Genomic DNA, 13,052 nt, shown 5'->3' with positions numbered 1-13,052 from the left:
ACACACACACACATACATACAGGTACACACACATACAGGCATGCGCACACACACACAGGCAGACACACACACATACACCCCCACACGCACAGCAGAGACAAGCAATTAGGCTTCATTACATAAAGGGAACAGCAGAAGCTGAAAAGCAGGCTTGTATTTTGTCCGTCTTTGGCTTCTGCTTCTGCATGCTAAAAAGCCTCTGATCTCTACAGTAAAGAACTATGACAGTTTGAAGAGGTTCAGTTTCAGCACATGACTGTATTTTATTTTCCTGACTCTTCAGATGACTCACACTAAGAAGAAACATAGCCAAAGACACACTAGGGAGACTGTATCCTCCCAGAGTTCAAATTGTAACATGAAATCCATCTGCAGTGTTTGTAAAAGTAATCAGCTGGGCTATAAGAAGAAGAAGAAAATACCTGTATTCACTGAAGTAGTTTCGTTCTTTTCCTCCTGAAAGGAAGTGGAGGTAACATTAGTCTCAGTCAGAAATTACTGGAGACACTATAATCAATCATGTTTGCCTCAGAGACTTCTTACTCACCCTTCTCTGGGCTGCACTGCTTATGTCCCTTGCAGCCCCGTAAGTCCATGAGCTGTTGATGCATGTTATTCAGAGCATTGCGGTCGAGGGTGCTGACAGCATTTATCAGCTACAGGAATAATAAGGACACAATGTCAGCAAGGGCTTTGGAAACTCTGGAAAAAACTGTAAAATCTGCACCCCCTGCGCTCACAGGAAGGCACTGTGAATCATGTGTCGTGGGATCATTTTATAGTTCTGATTGGTGAGTTATTTAAGTATCTGTCACACAGTACAGTGTGTCTCTAACAAATGAAATACCTGGTATGGGTCAGTGTTGAGGTCAAAATACTCCAGGAAACCGGTAGCAAATTCACAGAACAGGAAGTTGTGTGTGTCATTGATGGTCCTTAGGCACCAATAGGTGTTATTGTTGGCACTTGTGCATGCACAGAATGGACCCACTGAGGGAGGGAGGGTACGGGAGTGGGTGAGGAAGGGAGGGGTGAGAGTGGAAAACAAGGGGTATTACAACAGTGTTCTAAAAATGTATCTGGAAAACATTGAACAGTTCCACCACACTACTCTTCAAATCTCTTTAAACACTCATGTTATTTCCGCACTTGTCCAGAAGGGGGCAGTCTGCCAGTGATGGTTGTCATGGGTGAAGCAGGTGAGGCCTGGCATGCTGCAGGTGTCGTTGTTCTGAAGCCTCTTGAGGAATTTACGTAGTTTCTTTCTGCGCTTCTGCTCCTTCTGCAGCCACTGACTCTTTTGCTTCGATGGCATTCTGATGAGAATGAAACACATTAAATACAGTCAGACTGCAAAAGCAAGTAATAAATTATTTATTAATTGTCAAACAATGTCAGTTTTTACTTGAGTGAGTGCATGCGTCCTGCGTTCAGTTTGAAAGCCTCTTTATTCTTGAGGAGATAACTGTAAAGACAAGAAACAATGGTCACATGTGTACAGTGGTGGAAGAAGTATTCAGAGCAGAATTTAAGAGGATCTTTTGTCTTTTGTCAAAGTAGAATAGAATATTTACAGTTATGTTTTCATTAGTGTATGATTACCTGAAACTAAGAATTAGTTAGCTTAGCTTAGGGTTCACCTTTCATATTTATTATATTGATTTATATCACATCGTCATAATTCTACAGTAGCCCTGAATGGACAAACCTAGCTAGATGTGACTAAGTCCGACACACTGGACCTTTAATTAAAAGTAGCATAACCACAGTGTAAAATACTCCACTACAAGTGAAAGTCCTACATTCAAAATCTTACCAAAATAAAACTACAAAAGTATTAGCATCAAAAGATAATTTAAGATATCATTTAAGATAATTTAAAGAACCAAAAGTAAACATGCGAATCATGCAGACTGGCATATATCATAACAATAAATATATTACTGCATTATAATTATTGATTATTAATGTGTTCATCACATCAATGTTGCAGCTGGTAAGTTAGAGCTAATTTAACTACTTTTTTTCTGCCTGGTAGCTTAATTTATAAAACATCATAATTATTATATTTTGTATTCAATAATCGGAATCTGCAAAGTAACTATTAACTTAAGTTACTAAATAAACGAAGTGGAGTAAAAAGTAAAACATTGGCTTCCAAAATTCTGTCGTAAAAGTAAAAATTAGCACAAAAATGTCACATCTCTACGCGAGTGGTTCTGACACATTCTCACCTGGGAGTGTCACACTGACATTCCTCTGGCCGCACCTTTTTCAGGTGACCTTTGACCTCACGGAGGTTCTTGATTTTGGTCTGCAGGGTTTCAATCTAAACACAGTGGAAACAAACATATATTCACACAAAGCTCATTATGCACCACAAGCAACCTATGAAACAGCTTTTATGATCTAGATTTAACAGGATGGACAATGTCGCAGTACCTCATGCTCAATGTGAAGTTTGTGGTCTTTCCATGCTTGAAGAGACTTGTAGAGACCTCCATCACATTTTACTGTGTCATTCATAAGAATCGAGCACCTGCAGGATACAAAAACCAGAACAGCACCCACTAAATATCATGCATATGCAGTCAAAATGATTCCCTAACATTTTATTTCTCTCTTTCATCACCAAAAACTTCACACAATGATGCGAACAGATGTGCACCTGTAGGTGACTTTAAGAGCAGCAGATGGTGTGAGTTTACTGTTGGTTGTGGGTTTGGCTGTGACCCCCATGCCACTAAACTCTTCGATGTCATCCTCATTCCCCTCTCCTCTCCTCCTGTCTGTGGCCCAGCTGCTGTTCCTGGAGCCCAGGGGCTGGTAGCCCTCCTCCAGGTCGACGGCATACAGGTCTCCATCCAGCTCAAATGATACAGAGCGGGCCCAGCGCTTCCTGGAGACGGTCTTACTGGATTTCATCTCTGAATAAGACGAGACAGAGGAACCTGGATAAGATGAAAAAGAGGAATGCGTTTTTGATATTGAAAAATCGAGATCTATTATGATGTAGACAAGTGAAGAGCAGCACTATCAGAAAGAAATTGTATGAATCAACGTTCCATGCAATTGGTGTCATACCCACTGAATCATTTACAATCTTCTGTTTTTGTCTTTCAAGGCCCTCTGATTAAAGGCTCATTTGTCTCCTCTAGTCCACCACTTGATGGCAGCACAGACACACACTCCTCATCCCATGAATACTTCAAAAGCTGGTTATTTTAGCTAGAGATTAATGGCCCTGTTTGGTAAGGCTTTGTAGGCTACTGCAAGGACATTTCAAAGTAAATCACAAGTGTCTTTCTGAACAAAACCACATCTATTAATAACTACCAGAACAGCGGAACATGTGAGTGACAAGAGGAATTTACTCTTCTTGGTGAGCAGCCTCTTCCTCTTCAGGACTGATGGTTTGAAGCCCACGTCGCCACAGTTGCAACTGTCAGAGTTGGCCGGGGGCGACAGCAGAGAGGCACCTCTGGCCATCAGAGCCTGCATACGTGGGGCATAGAGACTAGCCATGCCCTTACACTTATACAGCCTTAGTTTGCCAGTCGGGTCCTCAACACACTGCCACTTCTGTAATAAAGCAGAGGGAAATTTCATGATGCTGCTACTTTGTGCTTGTGCTTTGGCAATTTTGATGCATAAAAACCCATTATGCTAAAATGTTCTTTATTGAGTTATGCTCAAATTACCCCACGCAGACCTCTAATGGTGCTCGGTAGAACCCTTAAAATGCAGGAAATATTCTAGATCAACAGCAATAGAAAGTTCATATGGCATGAATTTATGAATTCAGATCCTATTTTAACAAATAGGACGGCTCTTTATACACTTGCATTAATGCACACGTCATACTCAGTGCACTTCATTTTGAAGGATTAAAAAAGAGACTTCAATGTGAAATGGAGCCCAGAGAGTGCATCTTATACTATAAATTGTCAACCATCAACCGAATTATCACCCTGCATGAGCCACACTTCATGCTGTTCTCCTGAAACTTTAATAGCCTCTCCTTCCCAGCTCCTGCAGGTCAGGTACCTGTCCTGGCTGCTGGCAGGAGGTCTGGTACTCTGCTTTCTGGCAAAGGTCCTTCACCCGCTGGTATTTTGGCAGGAAGTTCTCCTCCTGGGCCATTTCCTTCCCATCAGCTCTCTTGTGTGGAGGCTTCCTGAAAGAACAGGAAAACACATCAACAAACCAAAGACAAGGAGTCTGATGTCACCGGAGGACAATGTCTGGAATGAGAACATGTCTTGCAAAAGGTCAATCAATAAAACTTACCCTCTCTCCACCAGGAAAGAGTCTCTCCATGTTTTACCCTTCCTGTTCAACTGGAACCTGGAAAATGATTAGAAAGAAATGAAAAAATTCTGTCAGACTACTATGTGATATTTGCACTGACAAAACACGCACTCCATTTTCAAATGCCATCCTTGTTCAGTGCAGAAAGAAATGTGGTGTGTATATTTGGATTGTAGACTTGTCCAAGAAAAAAACTTCCATTTTCAAAAGTTCAGGCAAATCACTTTTTGACTTAATATGCAACATTTTAAATAGCAATCTTTAAGTGCCTTTTGAATGTCAGGACACTGAGCAATACTTAATGTCTGTGCTCACCTATTGACTGGCCTGTCTGTGTCCAGCAGCTTGAGGATAGACTTGCCATCCATTTCCGCAGGAATATCAACACCGGCCATGTCCAGCATAGTCGGTGCCAAGTCAACGTTTAACACTATATGAGGATTACTGCAGGGAACCACGGAAAAGGTGATATTATATTAGAATTTCATAATCTGATATTGGAACATTTGAATAAGTAATAGAAAAATAACAGTCTGTGTCACTCACGTGGCACCTTGCTCCACATTGGGTCCTCGTACGTAGAAAGGAACACGGATATCAAACTCATAAGGCATTGATTTGCCCTTGACCAGCCCAAACTGGCCGATATGGTAGCCGTGGTCCGAGGTGTAAATGAGGTAGGTGTTGTCTAGCTCCCCTGTCTCCACCAACATGTTGTACATCTGCAGAGGATATAACTCATTGAACACTCACATTGTGTAAAAAGTTATACTTCATGTTTGATAGCTCAAGTCTCCTGTGCCAGTTTCAAGGAAAAGGGATAGAACAATTTACCAAGTGTGTCAGTGAATACATTATACAGTCCCAGTCAGAACAAGCACAGATCTCTCAGGGCTAGAGACACTCAGAGGAGATGTGTGTGTGTGTGTGCACATACTGTATTTAAGTTTCTCTGTTTAAGCATATGTCTATCTGCCTGCTTGTCCGTCTACCTTCTCCATACTGTCATCCACAGACAGCAGGGTCTGCATCCTCCTGCGCTGCAGCATGTTTGTGAACTGCATGTGGACGGGCTTCATAGGTCCTGTGTAGCGCAGGATCCAGTGTTTGTCTAGGTTAGGAGCATAGTTGTAGCTGGGGGTTCTGAAAGAGGAAAGGATAGAAAAAACATCAAACTAAACCACATAAAACTCAATATGGTGTTCTTAAAGTAACAATCTCAAAGATTAATTTCAATTAAAGTCTGTTAACGCACTATCCACAGACTTACACACTATGTAAAGATATGTATATTTTCCTTTACTTCTACTTTTGATATTTAAGCACATTTAATATCAGATACTTAAAGACTTTTACTCAAATACTATTTATGTGTCACAGAGTTTGTGGTTCTGTCATTTCCTGTTTTATTTTGAAGTCCAGCTGTTCTATGTGTCATGTTTTGCTTTTCACTTCCTTCCTTTGTTAATTTCCCGCCCTTTTTCTGTGCTCACCTGTGTCCTATTAGTCAATCAGCCCTTGTGTATATAGTTTATGTGTTCCCTGCTGCCTTTGTCAGTTTGTCTGTTTAGTTCCTGTGTCTTTGTGGCCCTTCTCCCATGGTTTGTTTCTGGCTTTTATTCCTTGTGTTTTTCCTGGTTTGTACTTTGTTTGGCTTTTGTGTTTTGGCTTTGTATTTTTTCAGATCTTGGTTTACAGCTTTTGTAATTAAAAGCTTGCTTTTTGTTCTTAACCCTGCCTGCCTCCTGAGGGTCTTGCATTTGGGTCCTCACTACTTTGCTACACGTCACAGTATGGGTGACTTACACTTTTACCAAGGTATTATTTTAACACGATATCTTTGCTTTTACTCAAGAATGACTTTTGGGAACTTTTTACAACACTGGAGTTATTAAATTATTGGAATATTTATATATTTTCACTATTACAACCTGGGTGTCAGTCTCAAAATTCCTGGAAAAAAATGGAACTTGATATTAAAAACATTTACATGGCAAAACACCAGTTGACTTTTATTATGAAGAATGCAATATGTTGTTGGAGAGGTTTGAATTTTTCACAATCGTTAATCAATAATGCCTCTGCGAAACAAGCAAGCAATCATTTTCTGCATCTTCTGACAGTGGATACGTCTAAAATATTGCAGACAGTAGTGGCAAAAGGAGGAGCCATTAGATAGAGAGCTGCATATCTCCGCATGCAGCAGAAAATCATCTCATGATTGCTCAAAAGTGATGGAAGGCTGTTATTGCCTGACTCCTTTATGAAAACATAAAAAATAAAAAATAAAACTTGTTTTGCTGCCCCCAGAATTCTGTGACCTTTAGTATTAAACCACATTCCTTGTTACCACCAGTAACTACAGGTGACACAAAATCAGCCAGGACTTAAATCTTAAGGATTACAGCTTTAACATTTCATCTCTGAGGCTCTACACATCTGGTCTCAACATGCGTTTTGAGTGATCGGATCACAAAGGGACAGTTAAAGGTCCGTCAGCTCACACCTGGCATTAACATAAATCTCAAGTGACCACTAGTGATCAGATCTCACTTCCTCGCTCTATATGCAAATAAACATGTGCATCACTGGAACAAAAGGATACCCATTTGTTTTTTACATGAAGAAGGAAATATCTTCATGTATAACATTTGCTGAATTAATGATAAGGGCCAAATAGTTAAGAATTTGTTGTAGACAGCATTTCACAAAGTTTATAAAGTTTCTCCTAACTCAACAATTCACAAAATGTAGTGGGTTTTTTTGTTTGTTTTTTTAAAGGAGTCAGGGGACTTTCTCCACAGGCGTCTAAGAAGTAGACTATATTGGTTACTGTTTACTGCATTTGTAAAATTTGACATGTTTACTGTCAAAATGTTTTCTTTCATATAGTTGATGTAAATGATGAAATCAGTGGAAACAGTGTGTTCAAACAGCTGTTGGGAGGTAGGCTGCCCTTTAGACATAGAAACGGACAGGCTGGTACAGTGAACCTCAACAAACTGACACTTTTACAAGGACAGAAACAACCTAATGTATTGCAGTTATTGCTGAATTTAAAAGAAAGCATACATGATTTAGAATTTGATGCAGCTGTTTTGCAAAGTTTGTTACTTTTCTCCTCTCTAAACAACTCAAAAATCATACAATTGGTAAGGGAGTCTGGGGATATTGCAGTACTAGTTCAATGCTCAGTAGAAACAGAGAGTGCATTAACAAACATCTGCTGCTAACATTGGCAGATTAAGAGAGCCCACAAATGTAATTTACATCACAGAGAACGAAATGGTAATCAGACAGTGTGTAATCCATTCTGCCGGTTGTTGTGGCTTCTTGTTGTTTTGCAGAGGACTTCTGCTGAATAAGCGGTCCTTACATGTAGCCAAGAACACATGTGCCTACACACTGCTAAAAGAATGTGGTCCATGCGATCTGGACCATCTCTGAATGTGGTCTGAATGATTGGATCTTCAATGCCTCTTGGGGGTGTTCACACATGTATTTAGAGCTGTCCACTTGGGATGAGATCACCCAGGATGCATGTTGATACCAGGTCTGAACAAGCATCAGTTGCTTCTTTTAAATCGTAAAAAGAGAAAATAACAAAGCACAGGACTCAATCCATACATTTGTATTCAGTTGTTCTTTTCCATCTCTATACATGTGCTTTCACACTCTATAGCTGGAAATTGGATTATAGAAAATGTACCAATGTGTGTACAGTTACATTGTGCATTCACAGCAATATCCTCTGCCTGTGTCTGCTGATATCTGCCATCCTTTTCGTTCCAAAGTAGCCAGAAAACTGTTTATGCAATGCTAAACTGGAAGTTACATAAACCATATAAAATGCAAAGCGTGGCAATCGATAGGCCTGAACACAGTGAGCAAGCACAGTTTGATCAATAATTAACTCCGAGCCATATGGAACTTTAATTATTTGAGAATAAACACAGCTAAATAGCTAATGAGATCCTAGAAGAAAATATATCGTTTAGAGCGGATCGATTCGACTTTAAGAAATGCTAATGTCTCACAGCCTGCTCCACAATGGCAACTGTAATGTACTGTGAAGATGTGTCTGCAAGGTGCCAAGGTGAGAGGAACATTTATCACCAGAGGAATGCAGGACTTTTACTGCCTGTTTCTCTTCATGTGGTTGATAAGGGCAGAGGGAGATCGAGTGAGAAAAATAACCAGAGAAGTGCTCTCAGAAAACATCACCCGAGGGAGGGCAAATTTATGGAGAAAGAGCAATTAAAAGTTTGTACAAAGACACTGGGGCTGAATTTTTAGAATATTCTGTGTATAAAGCCTGCGTGGCACAGGTTAATGATGCTGGAGGGATTAGATGGAGCAGGAGAAGGGTGTGAGGGGGCTGGAGGGAGGGGGCAGAAACTGCAGTCTCATTACTGGCCTTGGATCTGTCTCTGGAGGCCAATAGCAGGTCTGCCATTAGCCAGTAGCACTATACAGACGGCCGGAGCATGGAGAGTCAGAAAGACAAAGGCTGAAATGTTCTCTCTGTGTGTGTGTGGGTGTATGTGTGTGTGTGAATACGGCTAATTCATTACCTATGCATTAAACATACATCATTCATACCTCTCTTTGATCACGGCTGACAAAATGGTACAAATTAGCCGGGCTCATTACGGTGGTAACACTAATGTGAACAACACATGAGCCAAATAAGCTGGAGTGAAACACTGGCTGTGCATGGAGAGGGCTCAGCTGCCAAGAGCACACTGCAGGCACAGGAAGATAAGATGGAGTTGAGATTATGGAATTTGTGTCATTCTGGGTCAAATGAAAGAGAGCGTGAATGTGTCGATGACTCACAAGCAAGTAAATAGCTGTGAATGTGAAAATGGTAAAAAAAAATGTACCCTTGCGTTTGTCTGCTGTGTCCCACATAAACCAAGTCGGTATACATTATCTAACTATCAGCTATCACAGAACAATCTGAGGGCTCACAGTTTGGTTTATCATAGCTGGTTTTAGCATTTTTACTCATCGTCTTACATGTGCTGTGATGCGTTGGGGAAGGCGGTGCTGTACTGCGGGGCGGAGTCTTCTGGTCCATGTGGAGCGACATGGCTCAGGACCATCATGACAGGACGGTGCGGGTACATCCTCTTCGACATACGGAAGTAGTTGATGCTGTCGTTGGTAATGATGTCTGTCAGGTAGTCCTGCAGAGAGAGCAGACAGTGTCCATCAGGCACTCAGTGAGTGACAGGAAGAGCAGATGTCAAAGCCTTCAGCACGGTGTTGAGTCAGTGACCTGGTGTGAGTCAAAAAAGATTCCCAAGCACCACTATGTCTAAATAATGACTCACATCTACTGTTTAAACCCTTTGAACCCGGATTTTTGTCTGATAAATCCCCTTCAAGTGAAAACAGACAACCTCCCTAACAAATCCAAGTGGTATTATCACTTTCCGTTTGCTTCAGAGCCTAGCAACTACCAACAACACGAGACATGTTGTTTCCAAATTTCCAAGAAGAAGTGATCAACACCACTTTGGAAAAAAAAGAAGAAATAAGCATGTTCACTGAAGGTGAAATGAAATTCTCATTATTTTATATGGTGTCATTATATAGTTTGACTATTGCTTCACGCAAACAAGTGACTACAGCAGGGGTTGGCATTGGGTGGGGGGGGAATAGATGAAAACATTAGGAGGAAAAGTCTGAATTTATTAAATCATTTAGTCTGCAGTGTAGACATGGAAGTAGGTGGGTTTTTCTGAAAATCATTGAGACTGAAGGCAAGACAGACTGAAGGCAGGACAGAATTAAGTGGGGTGAAGATGTTAAGACATGGAAAAAATTGTTTTTATAAAGTTCTGACTTAAGAAGTTATAGAGTAGGGTTGGGAATCACAGAGTAACTCACAATACGATTCATGATATGTTTCCCACAATAACAATAGATACAGCAATTCCACGATGATTTATACATTATAAGACAATCATCTGATGATACATCATGATATCTGTCTAACTGAAGAATAAAAAAGCTTAGCTTAGTGCCTCTTTATCACACACGCCGACTGCAACTTGTCCGTGTCCATGTGTACCATCATTACAATGTAAAATGGCCATAAACTGGCAAAAGGCAATTCTGGAGTTAAAATGATGGAAGGCTTTAAGTATGGCTCACTTAATTCTTTTCAATCTGTGTAAATGAAGTTTACACCACTTTGGAAGGTCATGAATGATTGACTAAAGTAAGTCTAATTGTCAGGTGAATGTGTTTAGAGTTCCTGCATGTATTAATAAAAATATCGATATTTGGTGCCAGTGTATCGATAACCGTACCGCAAGAAGAAGTGATACGATATATTGCTGTATCAATATTTTGTCCTATCCCTATTATAAAGGTAATGCTTTTTAAGCTATTTATTAATTTTTGGGTCACAAATGGTTACTGAATGTCAAATGATTAAACTGCAGAGATAACTACAACTCTCAACGTAATCTAAAATAGAACACCTTGTCTGACTTTCATGCTGACTCTCATTCTGTGATTGAGTGTATAAATACCTTTTGGTAGTCACTGCTGTGTTTCTCTCGTACTCCGTTCCTGCAGAGGGTGTAGTTGTAGAAGCGTGAGTTCTTCACCAGCGCTACCCACTCCCTCCAGCCAGGGGGCACATAGGAGCCGTTGTACTCATTCAGATACTTTCCAAAGAAGGCTGAGCGAAGAAGAGGCGAGCAGTATGTTCATTTTGGAAATTGTTTTGTTTGAATCTGCTTTGACATTCATGTGTCAGACTCACGGCGCTCACCTGTCCTGTAGCCAGAGTTGTTGAGATGTACGGCGAAGGTGTGCGGCTCGTGGTGTGCTTGCCACGAGGGCGAGGAGCAGTTCTCGTTGTTGGTGTAGGTGTGGTGGTTGTGCACATACTTCCCTGTCAGGATGGAGGAGCGTGACGGGCAGCACATGGGCGTGGTGGAGAAAGCGTTGCTGAAATGCGTGCCGCCCTTCTCCATGATGTGCCGAGTTTTGTTCATGGCCTGCATTGAGCCTGGGAGAAAACATTGCAACAAAGAGAGAAAGGGGGAGGTCACATGAAGGGATAGGAGGGTGAGAGGAGATTCAAAGGCCACGGATTGAAATGAAAGGGATGCAGGGGGACATTAAACAGACGGAAAAGGAAAGAAGAATGAGAGATTGAGGAAAACAGAGAGGGTAAAGAGTGAAAAATATAAATGTAGGGCATGAGGGGTAAAGTGCAAAAACCATTATGGACGTGTTAAGAGAAAAAGAAGGAGGGGAAAGTAAATCTTTTTGGTAAAGTGTAACCCATTTGGATTCCTGTGTACTAAAACCTTTTCAGGCTGATGGTGATTGTTTGGGAAAACAGATGCTTGACCATAAATTCCTGCTTTTCAATGGGAGTCTTCTCACTAGCGATCACAGGAGGACAAAGGATGTCACCGAGGCCATTATGCAGCCACTCCAGTCCAATACGCCGCTAAAGGACTTAAGCGGGAAGGGAGATGGCCAGGGTTTGGCACCCAGACAATGGAAGCCATAGGCCGCCCTCATTTCATGCCAGCAATGGAGGAGTTGGCAAGGGGAGCACATGACTTTGAGTGGGCCAGTTGTTATGGTGCCAAGAGGCAGCATTAGGCTGACTTTCCCTTGCTGATGCTGTTGGATACACATGGAGAGAATGCCCATACCCATGGGACACAAAGCAAACAGAGAGAGACAGATGCACAAGCACACAGTAAACACACACACACAGCAAAGGATTAATGGAGGAAAATGTCTTACCCAGTTCTATGTCCTGATCGTCAGTGAGGATGAGGATGATGTTGGGTCTGACGTTGCGGATCTGGCGGTCTCTCTGCAGGCGGGACCTGAGGCGATACCCAGACAGGTATCCAGAGCCCTGGGCCACAGGGAGGATTCCCACCAGGACAAGGAGGAGGAGGAGAGGGAGAGGGGCGGAGAGCCCCCACCCTGCCATCACGCTACTCTGCAGTCACCTCCTCAGTCCTTCGTTTCACACACACACGTCTGCGGCTCCCTCACTCAACCTGAGAGACGGGACATGGATGGAGACTGATAAGAATAAAACACACACACACATGCACACACACAAAACATGGTGAAGGATAGCAGATGCAGGCCTTGCACAGCCATTACAGGGTGCTCTTCCGTACAAATGCACCCGTTTGGGCTGAGCTCAGCTCGTTAATCAATCATTAATGATGCATTAGAGTGGTGTCATTGGCTGGGTGTAATGATCTCTGGTGATGAGCACATGGCTGCCAGGCTGGGGCTAATGGGCCTGGGCCCAGGGCCAGCTCAGGACTCACCTCCCCCTGAGAGGGTTAGGGGTGGATATGAGGGATGTGAGGAGGTGTGGGGGGCAGAGGTGAAGGAGAGAGACAGAAGACGAGGGGATGAGAGGAGGACAATGAAGACAGGGGTCAACGAGCAGAGTGACAATGTGAAGAGAATGAGACTGCAGTTCTGAAGAGCAGAAAACACTGACTTCAAATATCCCACATACTCAAAACACAGTGGGGAACAGAAAAAAAACCAAAGTACCTCTGAAAATGAAAGCAGGCGATATGAATGTGGCAATATCACAAAAGCAAAGCGCCTCTAGATGTGCAGAAAATTACAAATTCTGGTAAGTTTAACATAACAATTAGAGTCAAGTATGTGTTAAATTGAGCTTTTTCTTAATTAATCTCCACACACGGTTCACCAAAATT

General features: G+C 41.9%; 1 protein-coding gene across 1 annotated transcript in view; it reads right to left on the bottom strand.

The window, feature by feature from the left end:
* sulf2a (sulfatase 2a) overlaps nt 1-13,052 on the bottom strand; it is a 29,826-nt gene that overhangs the window by 1,374 nt on the left and 15,400 nt on the right. The window contains exons 2-19 of the mRNA XM_073468577.1: nt 12,100-12,365; nt 11,105-11,344; nt 10,860-11,011; nt 9,334-9,503; nt 5,304-5,454; nt 4,858-5,033; nt 4,627-4,755; nt 4,291-4,347; nt 4,048-4,177; nt 3,375-3,582; nt 2,669-2,951; nt 2,443-2,539; nt 2,235-2,329; nt 1,406-1,465; nt 1,150-1,316; nt 848-990; nt 548-656; nt 423-456 (exon numbers count right to left, since the gene is read on the bottom strand). Of these exons, the coding sequence (XP_073324678.1) occupies nt 423-456; nt 548-656; nt 848-990; nt 1,150-1,316; nt 1,406-1,465; nt 2,235-2,329; nt 2,443-2,539; nt 2,669-2,951; nt 3,375-3,582; nt 4,048-4,177; nt 4,291-4,347; nt 4,627-4,755; nt 4,858-5,033; nt 5,304-5,454; nt 9,334-9,503; nt 10,860-11,011; nt 11,105-11,344; nt 12,100-12,295 (2,597 nt within the window). The 5' untranslated portion in view covers nt 12,296-12,365. The remainder of the gene's footprint in view (nt 1-422; nt 457-547; nt 657-847; nt 991-1,149; nt 1,317-1,405; nt 1,466-2,234; nt 2,330-2,442; nt 2,540-2,668; nt 2,952-3,374; nt 3,583-4,047; nt 4,178-4,290; nt 4,348-4,626; nt 4,756-4,857; nt 5,034-5,303; nt 5,455-9,333; nt 9,504-10,859; nt 11,012-11,104; nt 11,345-12,099; nt 12,366-13,052) is intronic.

This window comes from Pagrus major, chromosome 6 (genome assembly GCF_040436345.1).
Source record: "Pagrus major chromosome 6, Pma_NU_1.0".
NCBI classification, from domain to species: domain Eukaryota; kingdom Metazoa; phylum Chordata; class Actinopteri; order Spariformes; family Sparidae; genus Pagrus; species Pagrus major.
Note: the sequence above shows the minus strand (reverse complement) of the source record. Positions and strands in the feature narration are given on the sequence as shown.